The sequence below is a fragment of the Manis pentadactyla genome, chromosome 3 (assembly GCF_030020395.1).
Source record: "Manis pentadactyla isolate mManPen7 chromosome 3, mManPen7.hap1, whole genome shotgun sequence".
Taxonomy (NCBI): domain Eukaryota; kingdom Metazoa; phylum Chordata; class Mammalia; order Pholidota; family Manidae; genus Manis; species Manis pentadactyla.
Genome location: NC_080021.1, coordinates 207,585,492 through 207,598,503, shown reverse-complemented (window position 1 = coordinate 207,598,503; position 13,012 = coordinate 207,585,492). Strand labels below are relative to the sequence as shown.

At 45.6% G+C, this 13,012-nt stretch overlaps 1 protein-coding gene across 1 annotated transcript in view; it reads left to right on the top strand.

Moving 5' to 3' along the window:
* CDK5RAP2 (CDK5 regulatory subunit associated protein 2) overlaps positions 1–13,012 on the top strand; it is a 192,956-nt gene that overhangs the window by 134,546 nt on the left and 45,398 nt on the right. Inside the window, exons 22-23 of the mRNA XM_036915502.2 lie at positions 4,457–4,667; positions 8,187–8,309. Coding sequence (XP_036771397.2) covers positions 4,457–4,667; positions 8,187–8,309 — 334 coding nt within the window. The remainder of the gene's footprint in view (positions 1–4,456; positions 4,668–8,186; positions 8,310–13,012) is intronic.

The window sequence follows — 13,012 nt, the reverse complement described above, 5'->3', positions numbered from 1 at the left end:
CATTTTGCTTCAGTCAAGATGCTGTCTCTAGGCTTCTCCTCAAAATATCCTCAAATACACCAGACTCTATTGGCCATGTTTGATTGGACCTTTTACCAAAATCCTCCTGGGCGGAGGGGTCAGGGTTGAGGATCCCCAGTGGGGGGAGAGGTGAGTGTTCTGGTAGAGAAGGAAATAGGTCCTGTATCCAGGAGCACTGCAGTGGTGGTCATTGGTACTCTTGTTTCTGATGAGTGTTTTGTATCTGAAAAATCAACTGTACACACTGCTTCATGACATCAGAATGAAGAATTCAGTTTATTTTCTGACCACTAAATTACTGCTTTTGTGCATACCAAAGAGAGTTAGATATATCATTAGCAAAATTGCTTTTGATTGTTTTAAATTATGCACCCAAACTGTAATTTCTAGAAAAGGGTTTTCTAAAGATATCAGTAGAGACCAAAAAAAGAAAAAAAAAAACGACACTACCATTATATTAACGGTACTTGAGATGTAAATTTGTGCAATTTGGCCAGAACAGAAATGCTCTTGTCTGCCCCAGCCTCTTTAGTTTGTACCTGTATATTAGGAAAACTAGATGTTTTTTTCCCCCTCCTATTTGTGTGGGAGATACTGTCCTATGTTCAGGAAAACTGGGTAAGCGAATGAACTTGATTTCCCCAAATATATTGAAAAAAAATTATTTTTCGATTTGAAATTATCCTTTTTGCTTGTGTCTTCAAAGGGAAGACAACTGTGTTTATTTTTTTAGCATCTGTATGTGCCAGGATTGTGCTAGATATTCTATACCTGTCTCATCACATTTGATCTTCTCAACAAGTGTATATAAGGTAGGTGTAGGTTATTACCTACATTTTACATATGATGGAATATAGGCTCTGGAAGGCTTGGAAAATTGTCCAGACTATTTCACTTGGCGAGAGAGGTTGTAGGGATATAAACTGAAGTTGGTTTTAGAGGCAGACAGGGTTGTTATATACCTGGTCTTTCTGGGGAAGGGAGGCAGCCTCTTTTTGCCATTGTGGCCTCCGCTCTATGCAGAGTAGAAGAATATTTTGTGGTTGGTCAGGGAATCAGTAGGCCTAGGGCTTAAACCAGAACTCTGGTATCCCGTTGAAAAGAATGTATCAGAAACAAGGAGACCAGATATTCTTCCAGTTGTTTAGTTGTAGAGGCAAGAGGGGTGGACTTTACAGAAATACCTGTGATCACATCAGACCTGGCCACTTACCTGCTTTGATTGGGTAAGTCACCTGACCTTTGTCAGAGGCTTGAGTGGGATCAGTGTGCTCTAGAACCTGAGGCTGGCATGATGGCTGAGTGAGGAGATGTGTGGCATGTGCCTCATGCCTTGTCCATGGATGGAGCTCCGTGCTTGTGTGTTTTGGTCCTTCTTCCATTTCCAAATGAGAAGTTCCATTATGACATGTTTAATAAGGTGGTAGGTGGGATGCTGTTCAGTGTCCATAAGGTAACATTTTGTGGGGTTTTATTTTAGAACCGGCATTAGGTTGAGTGGCAGCCGTCTGCCAGCCTGAAATTGGCTTTGGCATTTGTGCACTTGCAGATATCTTCGCTGCTGCCATATGACACACAGATCTGGGTCCAAGAATAAAGACTGGTGGAGACTGAGGACGAAGTGAATGACTGCTATTTCCTGGCCCTCTTTGACAAGGCATCCACCTCCTCCCAAGTGGTCCCTTTCATCACCTCAAGCTATTCGTGTCCTTGAACCTGTTCCCCTCTCTTCCTGGGAAGTTCAAGGAGGAAAGTGTGCTTTTCTTAACTGAGCAGTGGAGTCTAAAGAGCTGGTTTGTGGTCCAGCCGCCTTCCTTCTTGTTTGACATTGGGCTGGTTGACATCTCAGTTCTTTGTCTGGAAGAATGAACTTTTGTGGTAACTTGGTTATCCTGTGAGCTCTGAGAGCACAGTGTGCGAGGACCGTGGGAGAACGGGCAGGAAGGGGGCCGTTCCTCTTTTCACTTCCTTGAGAGGCCTTGCTGATATCCTCATTCCCAGAGTCCCAAGTATTTCCTGTTTTCCTCTCAGGTTCCTTCTGATCCACTTTATAAATATGGGGAAAAAAAGCTTTAGTGAGGTATACATATCATCCGGATCATCCATTTAAAGTGTATAATGTGTGTTTTCCTTAAAGTATGTTCATGGAATTGTGCAGCCATTAGTTTTTAGAGAACAATTTTAGAACATGTTTAATATGAAAAAGAAACTCAGAGCCCATTAGCAGTCACTTCCCATTTCTTCCCACCTGCCCACTCTGAGCCACTGGCAACCACTGATCTATCTACTTTCTGTCTTTATGTATTTGCCTATTCTGGATTTTTCATATAAATGGAATCATATGATAGATGATCTTTGGTAACTGGCTTCTTCCACTTAGCATAATGTCTTCAAAGTTCATTCATGCTGTAGTCTCCATCAGTACTTAATTCCTATTTATTGCCAAACAATATCCCATTGTATGGATATAGCCCATTTTATTTATCCATTCATTACTTGATGGACATTAGGGCAGTTTCCACTTTTTGGCTGTTATGAATATTCACGTTCAGGTTTTTGTGTGGACCTGTGTTTTCATTTCTCCCAGGTATATGCCCAGAAGTGGGACTGTGGACCATATAGTAACTCTGTGACTGACCTTTTAAGGACCTGTTTTCTAAAGCAGCTGTGCCTAGTTAACATTTTTACCAGCAATGTATGAGGGTTCCAAGTTCTTCACATTCTGCCAATGCTTGTTACTATCTTTTGATTATAGCTGCCCTGTTGAGTAGAAAGTGGCAGTATTTCATTATGATTTGATTTGCATTCCCCTGATGACTAATGATGTTGAACATCTTTTCATGTGCTGATTGGCCATGTGTAGATCTCCTTTTGAAAAATGTCTGTCAGATCCTTTGCCCATCTTTTAATTGGCATATTTGTGCTTTTATTATTGAGCTGTAATACTTCTTTACATATTCTGGATTCATCCCTCTATTTAGCTTTTGAATGTTTAAATCTCCTCTACTTGAAAGGCACCCCCATTTGGCCTTTCAAGTTATTCTTTGTACGTTCATTCCACGAATAGATGTTGAGTGCTTACTATGTACCAGTTCTTATCTGGAAGCTGTGGATAGAGTATGACCAAGAAATGCAGAGTCCCTGAGCCCTGGAGCTTATAAGCCAGGGCATAAGAGAGTCAAAGAAGTAATTGCAAAGGCGCTTCATTATAATGGTACTTGCATTCTCACAGGAGAATTGTCAGGGACAGTGAGTGCATAACAGGGAGACCTGATCTGGTCAGAAATCAAGGCCCCTTCTCCTGAGGAAGGCACATTTGAGCTGAGTCCTACTTAATGCATTGAGGTTCATGGGGGAGGTAGAGGTGAGCAAGGCAGAGGAGACAGCATATGCCAAGACCCTGAAGTGGAAGGAGCATAGCTTTTTGAGGAACCTGACAGCAGGTGAGTGTGTGGGAGAAGCGGGACGAGGGAGAGCAGCAGCAACTCAGGCTGCGGGTCATGCACGGCATGTGGGCTATGGTGAGGACCGTGACCTTTGTCATCAGAGAACTGGGAAGCCTTAAAATAGTTTTAGCGAGTGGAGAGGAATGGTAGGTTTGCCTTCTCTGCTGCAGTATGAAGAGTGCGTTAGGGAAAGTGAGAATGAGCATGGGGGTCCACTCGGGGGGCTGTTGCTGTGGCCGAGGTAAGAGCAGACGGGGCTGTGCAGCTGGATGGTGGTCCTGGAGGATGAGAAGGTTTGAAGGAATTCAGAGACAGCTGGGGAGTTGGAATAGTAGAACTTGGTGTGTGACGAAAGTGGATGATGAATAGGGAGGGAAGTTGGACAGTGATGCCCAGGTGCTGGGTCGTGCAATAAGGAGATGGTGGTGTAGTTCCCCGAGACAGAGATGGGTCAAGTGGCATAGCGTCAGGGGTGGAGACAGAGGGTGCTGGAGTTAAAGGGTTGACTTTTCAGTTGACTTTGGAGTGCTGTGAACCATTGAAAATGAAGATACCTAGATGGGCAGATTGGGAGCTCTGAGCCTGGGAAATATGCATTGGATTTGTGACTTACTAGCCACTGAAAACTTTAATTAAGGTGCTTCTGGTAGAGTAACAAGGTGGGAATCAGATTGACTTCAGTTGAGGAATGGGTGGGAAATGAGGAAACAGGTAAGGAGCACGATGTTCCCCAGAAGATTGTGTGGGAAAAAGGACTGCCATATATTGAGCATTTGGACTGTCCAGAGAGACAGTGGGCCAGGGCCAAGAGGGTGCTGAAGAGGAGGGACCTGCCAAGATACAAACTCTCTAGACTGGCAGATGAACATAGCAATTACAAGAATCAGAAGTCTGGACAGCATGTTTGAATCCTGTTTTATAAGGTTGCCACAATAATGTTGACTGTGTGACCGAAGGAAGTATATTCACTGTTGTCTCTGTGTACTCAGGATGCTAAGAAGTCCCGCCTGCCCATCCTAATGAAACCGTCCCAGTCATTAGGAAGTGCGTATCGGCTCCCTGCCAGCCAGGAGGTGGTGGTCCAGCTGCAGGGGGAGCTGAAGGAGTTTAAAATTTGTAATAAACAACTTCACCAGAAGTTAATTCTGGCTGAAGCAATGATGGAGGAGAGGCCAGCACCAGACAAAACGCTCCTGAAAGGTAAGCACCAAGGAAAATGTATTCTCCGCGAGCTAGATGAATGACCCCATAGAACTGCTTGAAATGTCAACCTTGTTGTTTAGAATTGCAATAAGTTTGAGAATAAATTTCATGAATTGCAGTGATTAATCTTGACTCTTGACAAATACACAATCAGGGGAACACAATAAGGAAAATGAATCTATTGTTTTCATTTTATTCTGAGTCTGGATAAAGGGAACTTTCAGGCCTCGCGGGTCTTGTGAGGTCACTGCTGCCTTCACTTGGGATTGTCTGGAGTACCCCGTCTGTGAGGTGACTTGAATCTGGGCTTTTTTTCCTGGCTTTGTCTGTGGAAGTGAGAGTCCTCTTGGCAGGGTTCTCTGGAATGTCCAGGCTACATTACTTTGGGTTCCTCAGGGCTAATCCCAAGCCCCACAGACCATATGTCTTCCTCTAGAAGTGACCTGCCTCCCTACCCACTTTGAGTCTGCTGTCTCTGCCCTCCTAGAGCTCCCAGGATAGAGAGCCCCTGGGTTAGACTGTAGGCTTGGAGCGAGCACCTCTGGAGGTGTCCTCTGGTCTGGGACAGTAGTGCTTAGAGATTTTGGTCCACTGCCTCTTTGAGAATGTGAAGAAAACCGAGGGCCCTCTTACAGAACAGCGCAGGTTAGCATGGATGTAGTTTCTACATCATTTTCAGAGGATTCATGAAGCCACAAAAATACACATGATAACCCCTGATTTTGAACTTCTGCTGTAAGTAAGTGACAGCAACACACAGTGCCAAGACAACAGTACTCTTATGTATCTATTCAGAAAGTATTTATTAAATCCTTCTGTGTGCTGAGCCCTGTTGTAGGCACTGGGGAGACAGGAGTGAACACAGAAGATGAAGTCTGTGTCTGGCTCACACTCTTGTAGGGGGAAGGACAGTAAGCTGCTAAGCAGATACATAATATGTGAGATAGTAAGTGCTGTGGAGCACAGTAAGGCAGGGTTGAGGGCCTGGGTGCCATGGAGTGGGGGCAGAGTTTGCTAATGTACTGGGGTTGGTAGTCTTAGAGCTTCCCTGATGAGGCAACATGTGAATGGAAACTGGGAGGAAGTGAGTGGACTAGTCATCTCGGGAAGTGCATTCCTGGCAAAGGCCCTGATGTTGCATTGAACTTGAGGAGCTGGATGAATAGGAAGGAGGCCAATTATGTGGCTGGAGTGGAGTAAGACAGAGGAAGAGGGAAAGAGGTCAGGGAGGTGGCGGATTGGGTAGGCCCTCAAAGGCCATTCAAAGCCTTGGTGTTTTACTCTAGAGAAGATTGGAAACTGTTGGAGGGTTTTGAGCAGCAAAGCGACATGATCTGACTTAAACTTTAAAGCAGGGATTGGCAGACTCGCTGACGGGATGTAGTTTCTCTTTGGTTTTATTGGAACGCAGCCACCCTCTTGCATCTGCATGTTGCCTGTGACTGCTTTTGCACCTGATGGCAGCGTTGAGTAGTTGTGATAGACACCCTGTAGTTTGCAGAGCCTACGATATTTATTACTTGGCTCTATAAGGAAAGTAGGCTGACTCCGCTTTAAAGGATCGCTTTTAATGTGAACCGCTGGAAGGATGGCGTTGTCACACTCTGAGATGGGAAAGACTGCAGGAGAGCAGGCTTAGTGGGACAGAGGTGTCTGGTTTAGATGCCTGTCCACTATCCCCAAGGAGACGTCAGCTTGGCAGTTAGAGGAAGAGGAGTCTGGAGTCAAGGGGCAAGATCCAGGCTGGAGCTGTAAACTTAGGGCATGAACAGTCGCTGGCCTTTGAAGCTGTGAGACTTGGAGACATAGGGAGTAGGTCTAGGAACTGAGGCATGGGCTCTAGTGAGGAGAGGGTGGACTGAGAAGGAGCTGCCAGTGACGTGGCAGGGGAGCCAAGAGAGGATGACACCCAGAGGCTGAGAAAAGAACAGATTAGCTGGGTCAAATACTGCTAGTAAGACAAGTAAGACAGCCTGAAGGTTTGGCCTTGGGGTTTAGCAACCAGGAAGTCATCAGTGACCTTGAAGGGAGCTGATTCTGTGGAGTGGCGGGGCTTGACGGGCATGGGCTGCAGAGAGCCAGTGGAGGAGAGGAGTAGGAGACAGCAAACACAGGCAAGTCGGAGGGATTTTGCCGTCAAGAGGTGTGGAGAAGCAGGCCAGTTAGGAGCCACAGTGTCCGTGAATCCCACGGGATTCAAGGAATTGGGACCATGGGTGGCTGCAGTAAGGTGCGGTAGTTGCTCGTATAGTCTGACAGCAAGAGCTGCAAAGCTGGAGTTTTTAGGGAAGAAAGAGAATGGTCTGGAAGTGTTAGTGAAGAGCAAAGGCACTTACACACTTTACACATGTTACAGCCCGGGCAAGACAGGGATGTTCAGGAGGAGACTGAGGCTTCTTGGAATTTTGCCCAAGAGTTTGTATTCGGGGTGGGAGATTGTGTCTGATTAGGGGATTTTCAGAGTGGGTCAGGGATAGGAGAAAACTGGGAGCCTTGGACTCCTGCAGCAGTAATAAGACCTGTTATTCAGCCCCACTCTCCACTCAAATACATGATCTAATTGAATCCTCTCAACAGCCCTTTGAGGCAGGAACAGTAATTATTCATGTTTTATCATTGAAGCAGCAGTTTCAGAGATAAAGTGACTTAGCTACAGTCACACTGTTAGGAACTTCCTGAACCAGCCTGCCTGATTTCAAAGGCTACCCTTTACTTTTCATGGAGCCTAGTATGTGATACCTTGCATATAGGTTTTATAATGATCTACAGTTAGAGGTATTTTCCATTTAATTTCAGGTTCTTGGGTTTACCATAGTTTAGGTTTCAAGATATGTTGGCCTTTGGCAAGATTGCTCTGCCCTCCCTCCTTTCTTTCCTACCTTCTCTTAATCCAGCCAGCTGGGCATCTATTCAGTGACTATTCCCTGAGCCCCTGCTGTGTTCCCAGCCTCATGTACTTGGTGTAGGAGAGACAGAGAGAGAGAGGAATGAGATATATTCTCTGCCTTCTGAGAACTTGGGTGTTGTGGGTGGGATGGGGGGAGATAATTAAATCAGTGCAGGGTGGGAGTGGGCGGGGCGTGTCAGAGAGGAAAGATTTTATGGCAAAGGTGACTCAGCCCACCAGAGGCCCTGGCACTTGGCCCAGCCCTTGCCATTTGCACTTAACAATGTTTTAATTTCTTACTGAGACACCAGAGTGCCTCAACCAGGTGGTACTTCTGCAGGTGCCCAGAAGACCCTGGGGCCTCTCTCTTCTTGGGAAAGTGAGCATTCAGCTACAGAATTCATTTTCTCACTCAGAGTTTTTTGAGAGCCTTTGAGACAAGCTGCAGTGTATTTATGCTGCTTATGTCCTGTTATGGCAGCTCGATAGATTAATTTTATTTTATAAATTGCATTTTGCCTCCCCAGTGTTTTCATTTTCCCTGTTGTATCTTTGTGTTTCTCTCAGTTGCTTGGCTAAGTTTCAAGTCTGTGGTTTTTCTTTTTCTTTCTCTTTGTGAATGCTTGTAGCCCAGCCCCTTGTGGGAGCAGCCTGCCAGGACAGCCCAGGAGAGCAGAAAGGAAGTAAAACCACACCCTGGGTCCGGAGCAACGAGGAAGGGGATGGCGATCAGCAAGCTGGCTGTGAGACGGGTCAGAACTCAACCCCGTGTGATTGGGTGTTCAAGGCTCTGTGTCAGGCACCATTTGGGGTGTTTTATATGAAAGTTGTTACTGAGCCTCTCAATAACCATCTTAGGTCATCGATGTTATTTTCATTAACATATGAGGAAGCTGAGGTTTTTAAAAAGAAATGGTTGAGGGTCCCCTAGCTGGGAAGTAGGTAGAGAGGTCAAGGTACAGTAGGATGTCTTGAGTTTACCAGTCCATTTGTCGGACACTTTCCTGCCAGGCAGTGGGCTGGGTTCTGCTGGTTCCGCCTGGAAGGCCACGGCGTCTTGCTCTCAGGGATCTGCCAGTCAGCCCAGTATTCTGTGTGGTGCTGGCTGCTGTTAGGGGCACACAGCCGGGCACCTGACCGGGAGGTGGGTCAGAGGTGAGACTGAGCTGACATCTGGTTTGTGGGATTCGTCAGGTACATCGGTGGGAGACTTACAGACTGGAGGCCCCAGGCAAGTTGTCTCTCTTCCGTCTTAAGTTATGAAGTATTATAAGCATACAGATAAGCATAAAAGGGTAATATGACACTATTCATGGTCCTACTCTACCAGCATGAACACATCTTACAGTTTTTCCTTTTACCTTAGATCTTTTTTCTCCCTTCATTAAAAAAAAATCACTATTAGTCTGGACCTAATTAACTCTGTAAAAAATAATTGTCTTCAGGAGTCATAAATTTGTCATGGGGTGGCCGTGAGGACACCAGCCTTCAGCAGTGCTGAGTTAGGGGCCTGCTCCGGGCCCTGTGTGCTTTCCTAAGGCCTCCAGTCAGTGAGGTGACGACACGGTCACATGCTGCTGAGTGCTCTGGGCTCTGGGGAGAAGGCCACTGTACCAGGTAATAAAGTACCCCTTAGTTGATTTGTAGAAAGTTCCAGAACTGCAGTATTTCCTATAACTCAAATAAATGGTCCTGGGGACATCTTTTGATTTCTTCTTCATAGTTAATCGGTTACTAACTAGGCTTTTTAACTGATTGGCACTTTCCCTTTCTCTCTCAAATCCCCATCATTAGTGAACTTCTTTCCTTTTTCTCAACATACTTCTGGGACTTTGCATATGCCGATGTCTCTGCCCAAATTTCCCCCCTTTAGTTGTTGCCCCGCTGATGCCTCAGCCTTTGGGTCTCTGCCTAAAACATTACTTTCCAGGGAAGGCCCTCCTGAAGGCCCCAGTCATTCAGACACTCTCAGTAGCACCCTGCCGCAGGGTTTTGGCCTTGGGTTGACTTGCTCAGTGTCCGCCCCCTGCAAGGGGGGTACTGTGTGCGCCACTCTCACCCCTGGGACTCCTTTAGCAGCCGCTGGATAGATGCTGGAGAAATAAATGAAGGGGATTCCACAGACATCATCGGTCCTCACGCTGAGGGCTGAGGCATGTCTCTTCTTGCTTGCGCAGCCCCCGACTGGGGAAACCCCAGCTGGGGGGATACTCTGGGAGGCAGAACTCAGAGGTGCTGGAGGCGTTGGCCGGGGCTCTGCCACTTACTCACCCCAAACATTGGCAGGTTCTTGACTCTAAGCCTCAGTTTCCCCTTCTGTAGAATCGGGAGACTAGTGGTGCCTCCCAGGGTTGTTGTGAAGATTAAATGGATAGCATAGGTGAGGTGCGTGGTGCCCAGGCCACGTCCTAGTACATAGTTAGGTATCTTGAGGCCCTGCCAAACCTGCAGGTTCACGCTATACACTATCGTTTATAATCCTCCCTCTCTCAAGCCCTCTGGGCAGGGATTTTTATATGAAAAATCCTCTTTTGGACCTTTATAGACGGCTACTGAGCAGAGCAGCAAAGCCATATTGCCATGCTGATGCTGGGTCATGAGACTTGCTATATATATTGGCCTTGGAGCCTAGAAATCACACACATCCTTACCTCTGAAAAAAATCACAAACTGCTGTAGATTAGGAGTACTTTTCAGTCAAAATTATGAGTGTCGAGTGTCTGAATGTTGCACTGTAAGGAGCAAAGTCTAAAGTGGAGGCCTATGTGTGAATATGAGAATTCGCGCCCTCCCAACCATTCTGAGGTGGGCGCGGGTGTGGGAGTGCACATGCGGACATGCTTGTGTAGCTAAACATCAGATCTGGACACAGTCTGTATCACAAAAGGACATTTGTGTGGGTCTTACATTTGTCTTTGCCTCATGATTACTTACCGGAAATCTCTCCAACTGCTCTTACTCCCATGAGTGAACACTGCTTCTTGCCATGAAATTCCATTATCGTGAGGTTGTTACAGCAAAGCTACTTTCTTGTCTTGGAGGGTGATTTACTGGAAAAAAAGCCTTGTTGAGATGTCTCCTCTGTCTGTCTCTCTTATACTCATTTAGCCAGCAATTCTTACTGAGTACGCTCCCTGCCCCAGGCCCTGTGCCAGACGCTAGAGAAACAGAGATGAACGACACTGCCTCCACCCCGAAGGACCTCAGAGACTTGTGATTATAACACATTTTTTACAGTAAAAATGCTGTATTAGGTTCAAACAGTATTGCTTCTCTCACTTACCAATTTTACATTTCCCTCTATGGCCCTGGAAGATGACTGGTTAGCCAGAGACGGGTAAGATTCCTCAAGGGAGGAACAACCTAAGACAGGCACAGTCGCAGGGGGGCCATCAGGTGAGAAATTGGGGATCAACAGAGGTGAGGCTTAGAACCTCACCCCCCCTGTTCTGAGAGAAATCTTCTGCATACGTGGATGTTTTATTGCCCTTGTCTAGCTTGGATTAACACATAGTCTACAGGCACACACCTGATCATCTACATTTGCTCTCTTACAACACTAAACTATGTTTTCTACCTTTATCTTGCATCTACCTACCACTTCAGCATTTTATTTAAAGTAATAATAATAATAATAATAAGGGAGAAATGTGGGATTCACATATAAATCAAGTATAAAATCAAACGAATATTCATATGTGACCTGATTATTTATAGTTCATTATGCGTGATCAAAACCGAAAGTTTCTGTGATGGCTGCCCTTGTACTGTTCACCATGTAAGAACTTATTCACTATGTAAGAATTTGTTCACCATGTAAGAACTTGTTTGTTATGCCTCAGAAGATCGGAGACTGATGAGAATTAGGCTTGTGGTGGATTAATGATTGTGCATTGAGTCCCCTATACAGAATTTTATTGTTGTTAACAACCATTTGATCAATAAATATGAGAGATGCCCTCTCAAAAAAAAAAATTTGCTGTATTAGGAATACTTCCTTTATATCATGCAGCAGCTATTCTTGAAAATAAAAAGGTTTATTTTATGGTATTTGCATTGTGAGCAGAGAGACAAGAATGGGCTTAAAGGCACGAGGAGCAATTGCAGAACCCAGAAGTTGGACTACATGGTCTGACTGGATTTTTGTGTGCTTTTCTTTCTGAGCACCCCCTACAGGTCATCTCATCCAAGCCATGCCATGGCTTTTGCAGCATTGCCCCAGGTCTGCAGCCTCTGCTTGCAAACATGCCTCTTCTTTCACCTGTGAGCAGTTTTAGGGAAGCAGAGGATATCAATACTAATTGGGGTCCTTTACTGCTCTGTGCCAGACACTGTGTTAGTCTGTTTGCAGATATTGTCCCATTTGACCCTAAAAGCAAAACAGATACAACCCTTCACAGTAAATGAAGTTCTCTCCGTTTTGCAGATGAAGATGCTGAGGTTCAGAGAGGTTAAGTAACTTGCCTGAGGTCATAAATGAGTAAGTGGGAAAGCCATTTTGAAACTAGATCTGTTGGATTTCAAAGATGGGTTTTCCTACTGTGTCCTGCTATCTCTTCATCATTCAAACAACCCCTTATATTGAGCTGAGCTTTCCCCCGATAGCAGGCAGTGTGGTATGTGGTTAAGGACAGAAGCTTTGGACTCAGCTTGAGCTTGAAGCCTCACAACAAGCATATTACACATCTTTTTGGGGAAACTGAGGCTGTGGGACACTAAGTTACTGGCCTAGGGCTATGCAGGCAGCAAGTGGCAAAGCTGGGTGTGATCCCTCTCCTCTTTTGCTTCAAAGCTATGTATGCCTTCTGCAGCACCATTCTGCCTCTCAAACAAGCTTGGCTGCTATCTGGGGATCTAAACTAGCTGTAAGAAAAGATTTCCTGGCGGGCTTGTGAGCCAGTGAAACAGTTCGCTCCAGGGGACAGTGTGGCATCTCTGGGAAACTGGTAGACATGGAAGTGAGAAGAAGGCTCTCTCTGTCATGGATTTTAAAATTACTGCTCTTTCATGTTACTTCACTTATTTCCCGACATTTGTCAGACCTTCACTGACTTCTGGTCTGGGTAAATTGTTCTAGGCATGGAGAATATGAAAATGAAAGGCCAGTGCCTGCTGCAAAGAACTCACAGCCCAGTGAGAGAGAGGAATCCCTATGACTCATTGCTGTGGAAATACATCAATAAGGCAAATGTAATTCCTGCCTTAGCACTTAGCACATGGCATTTATCACAGGTGACATGTATAAGGTGCTGTGGAAGCACAGGGGGCTGTTCTGCATTGTTTCAAGATGGGCTTGCAGAAGAAGGAAAATGAGATCTGGGTGTTAAAGGATGAGTAGGAGTTCACTGAGCAGGAGTGCAGTACAGGGCTGAGTGTATTCCAGCAGAGGAACAGCACTGCGAAAGCATGGAGGCATGAAAGAGCCTGGTTAATTTAGTAGGGAATCTCCAAAGGT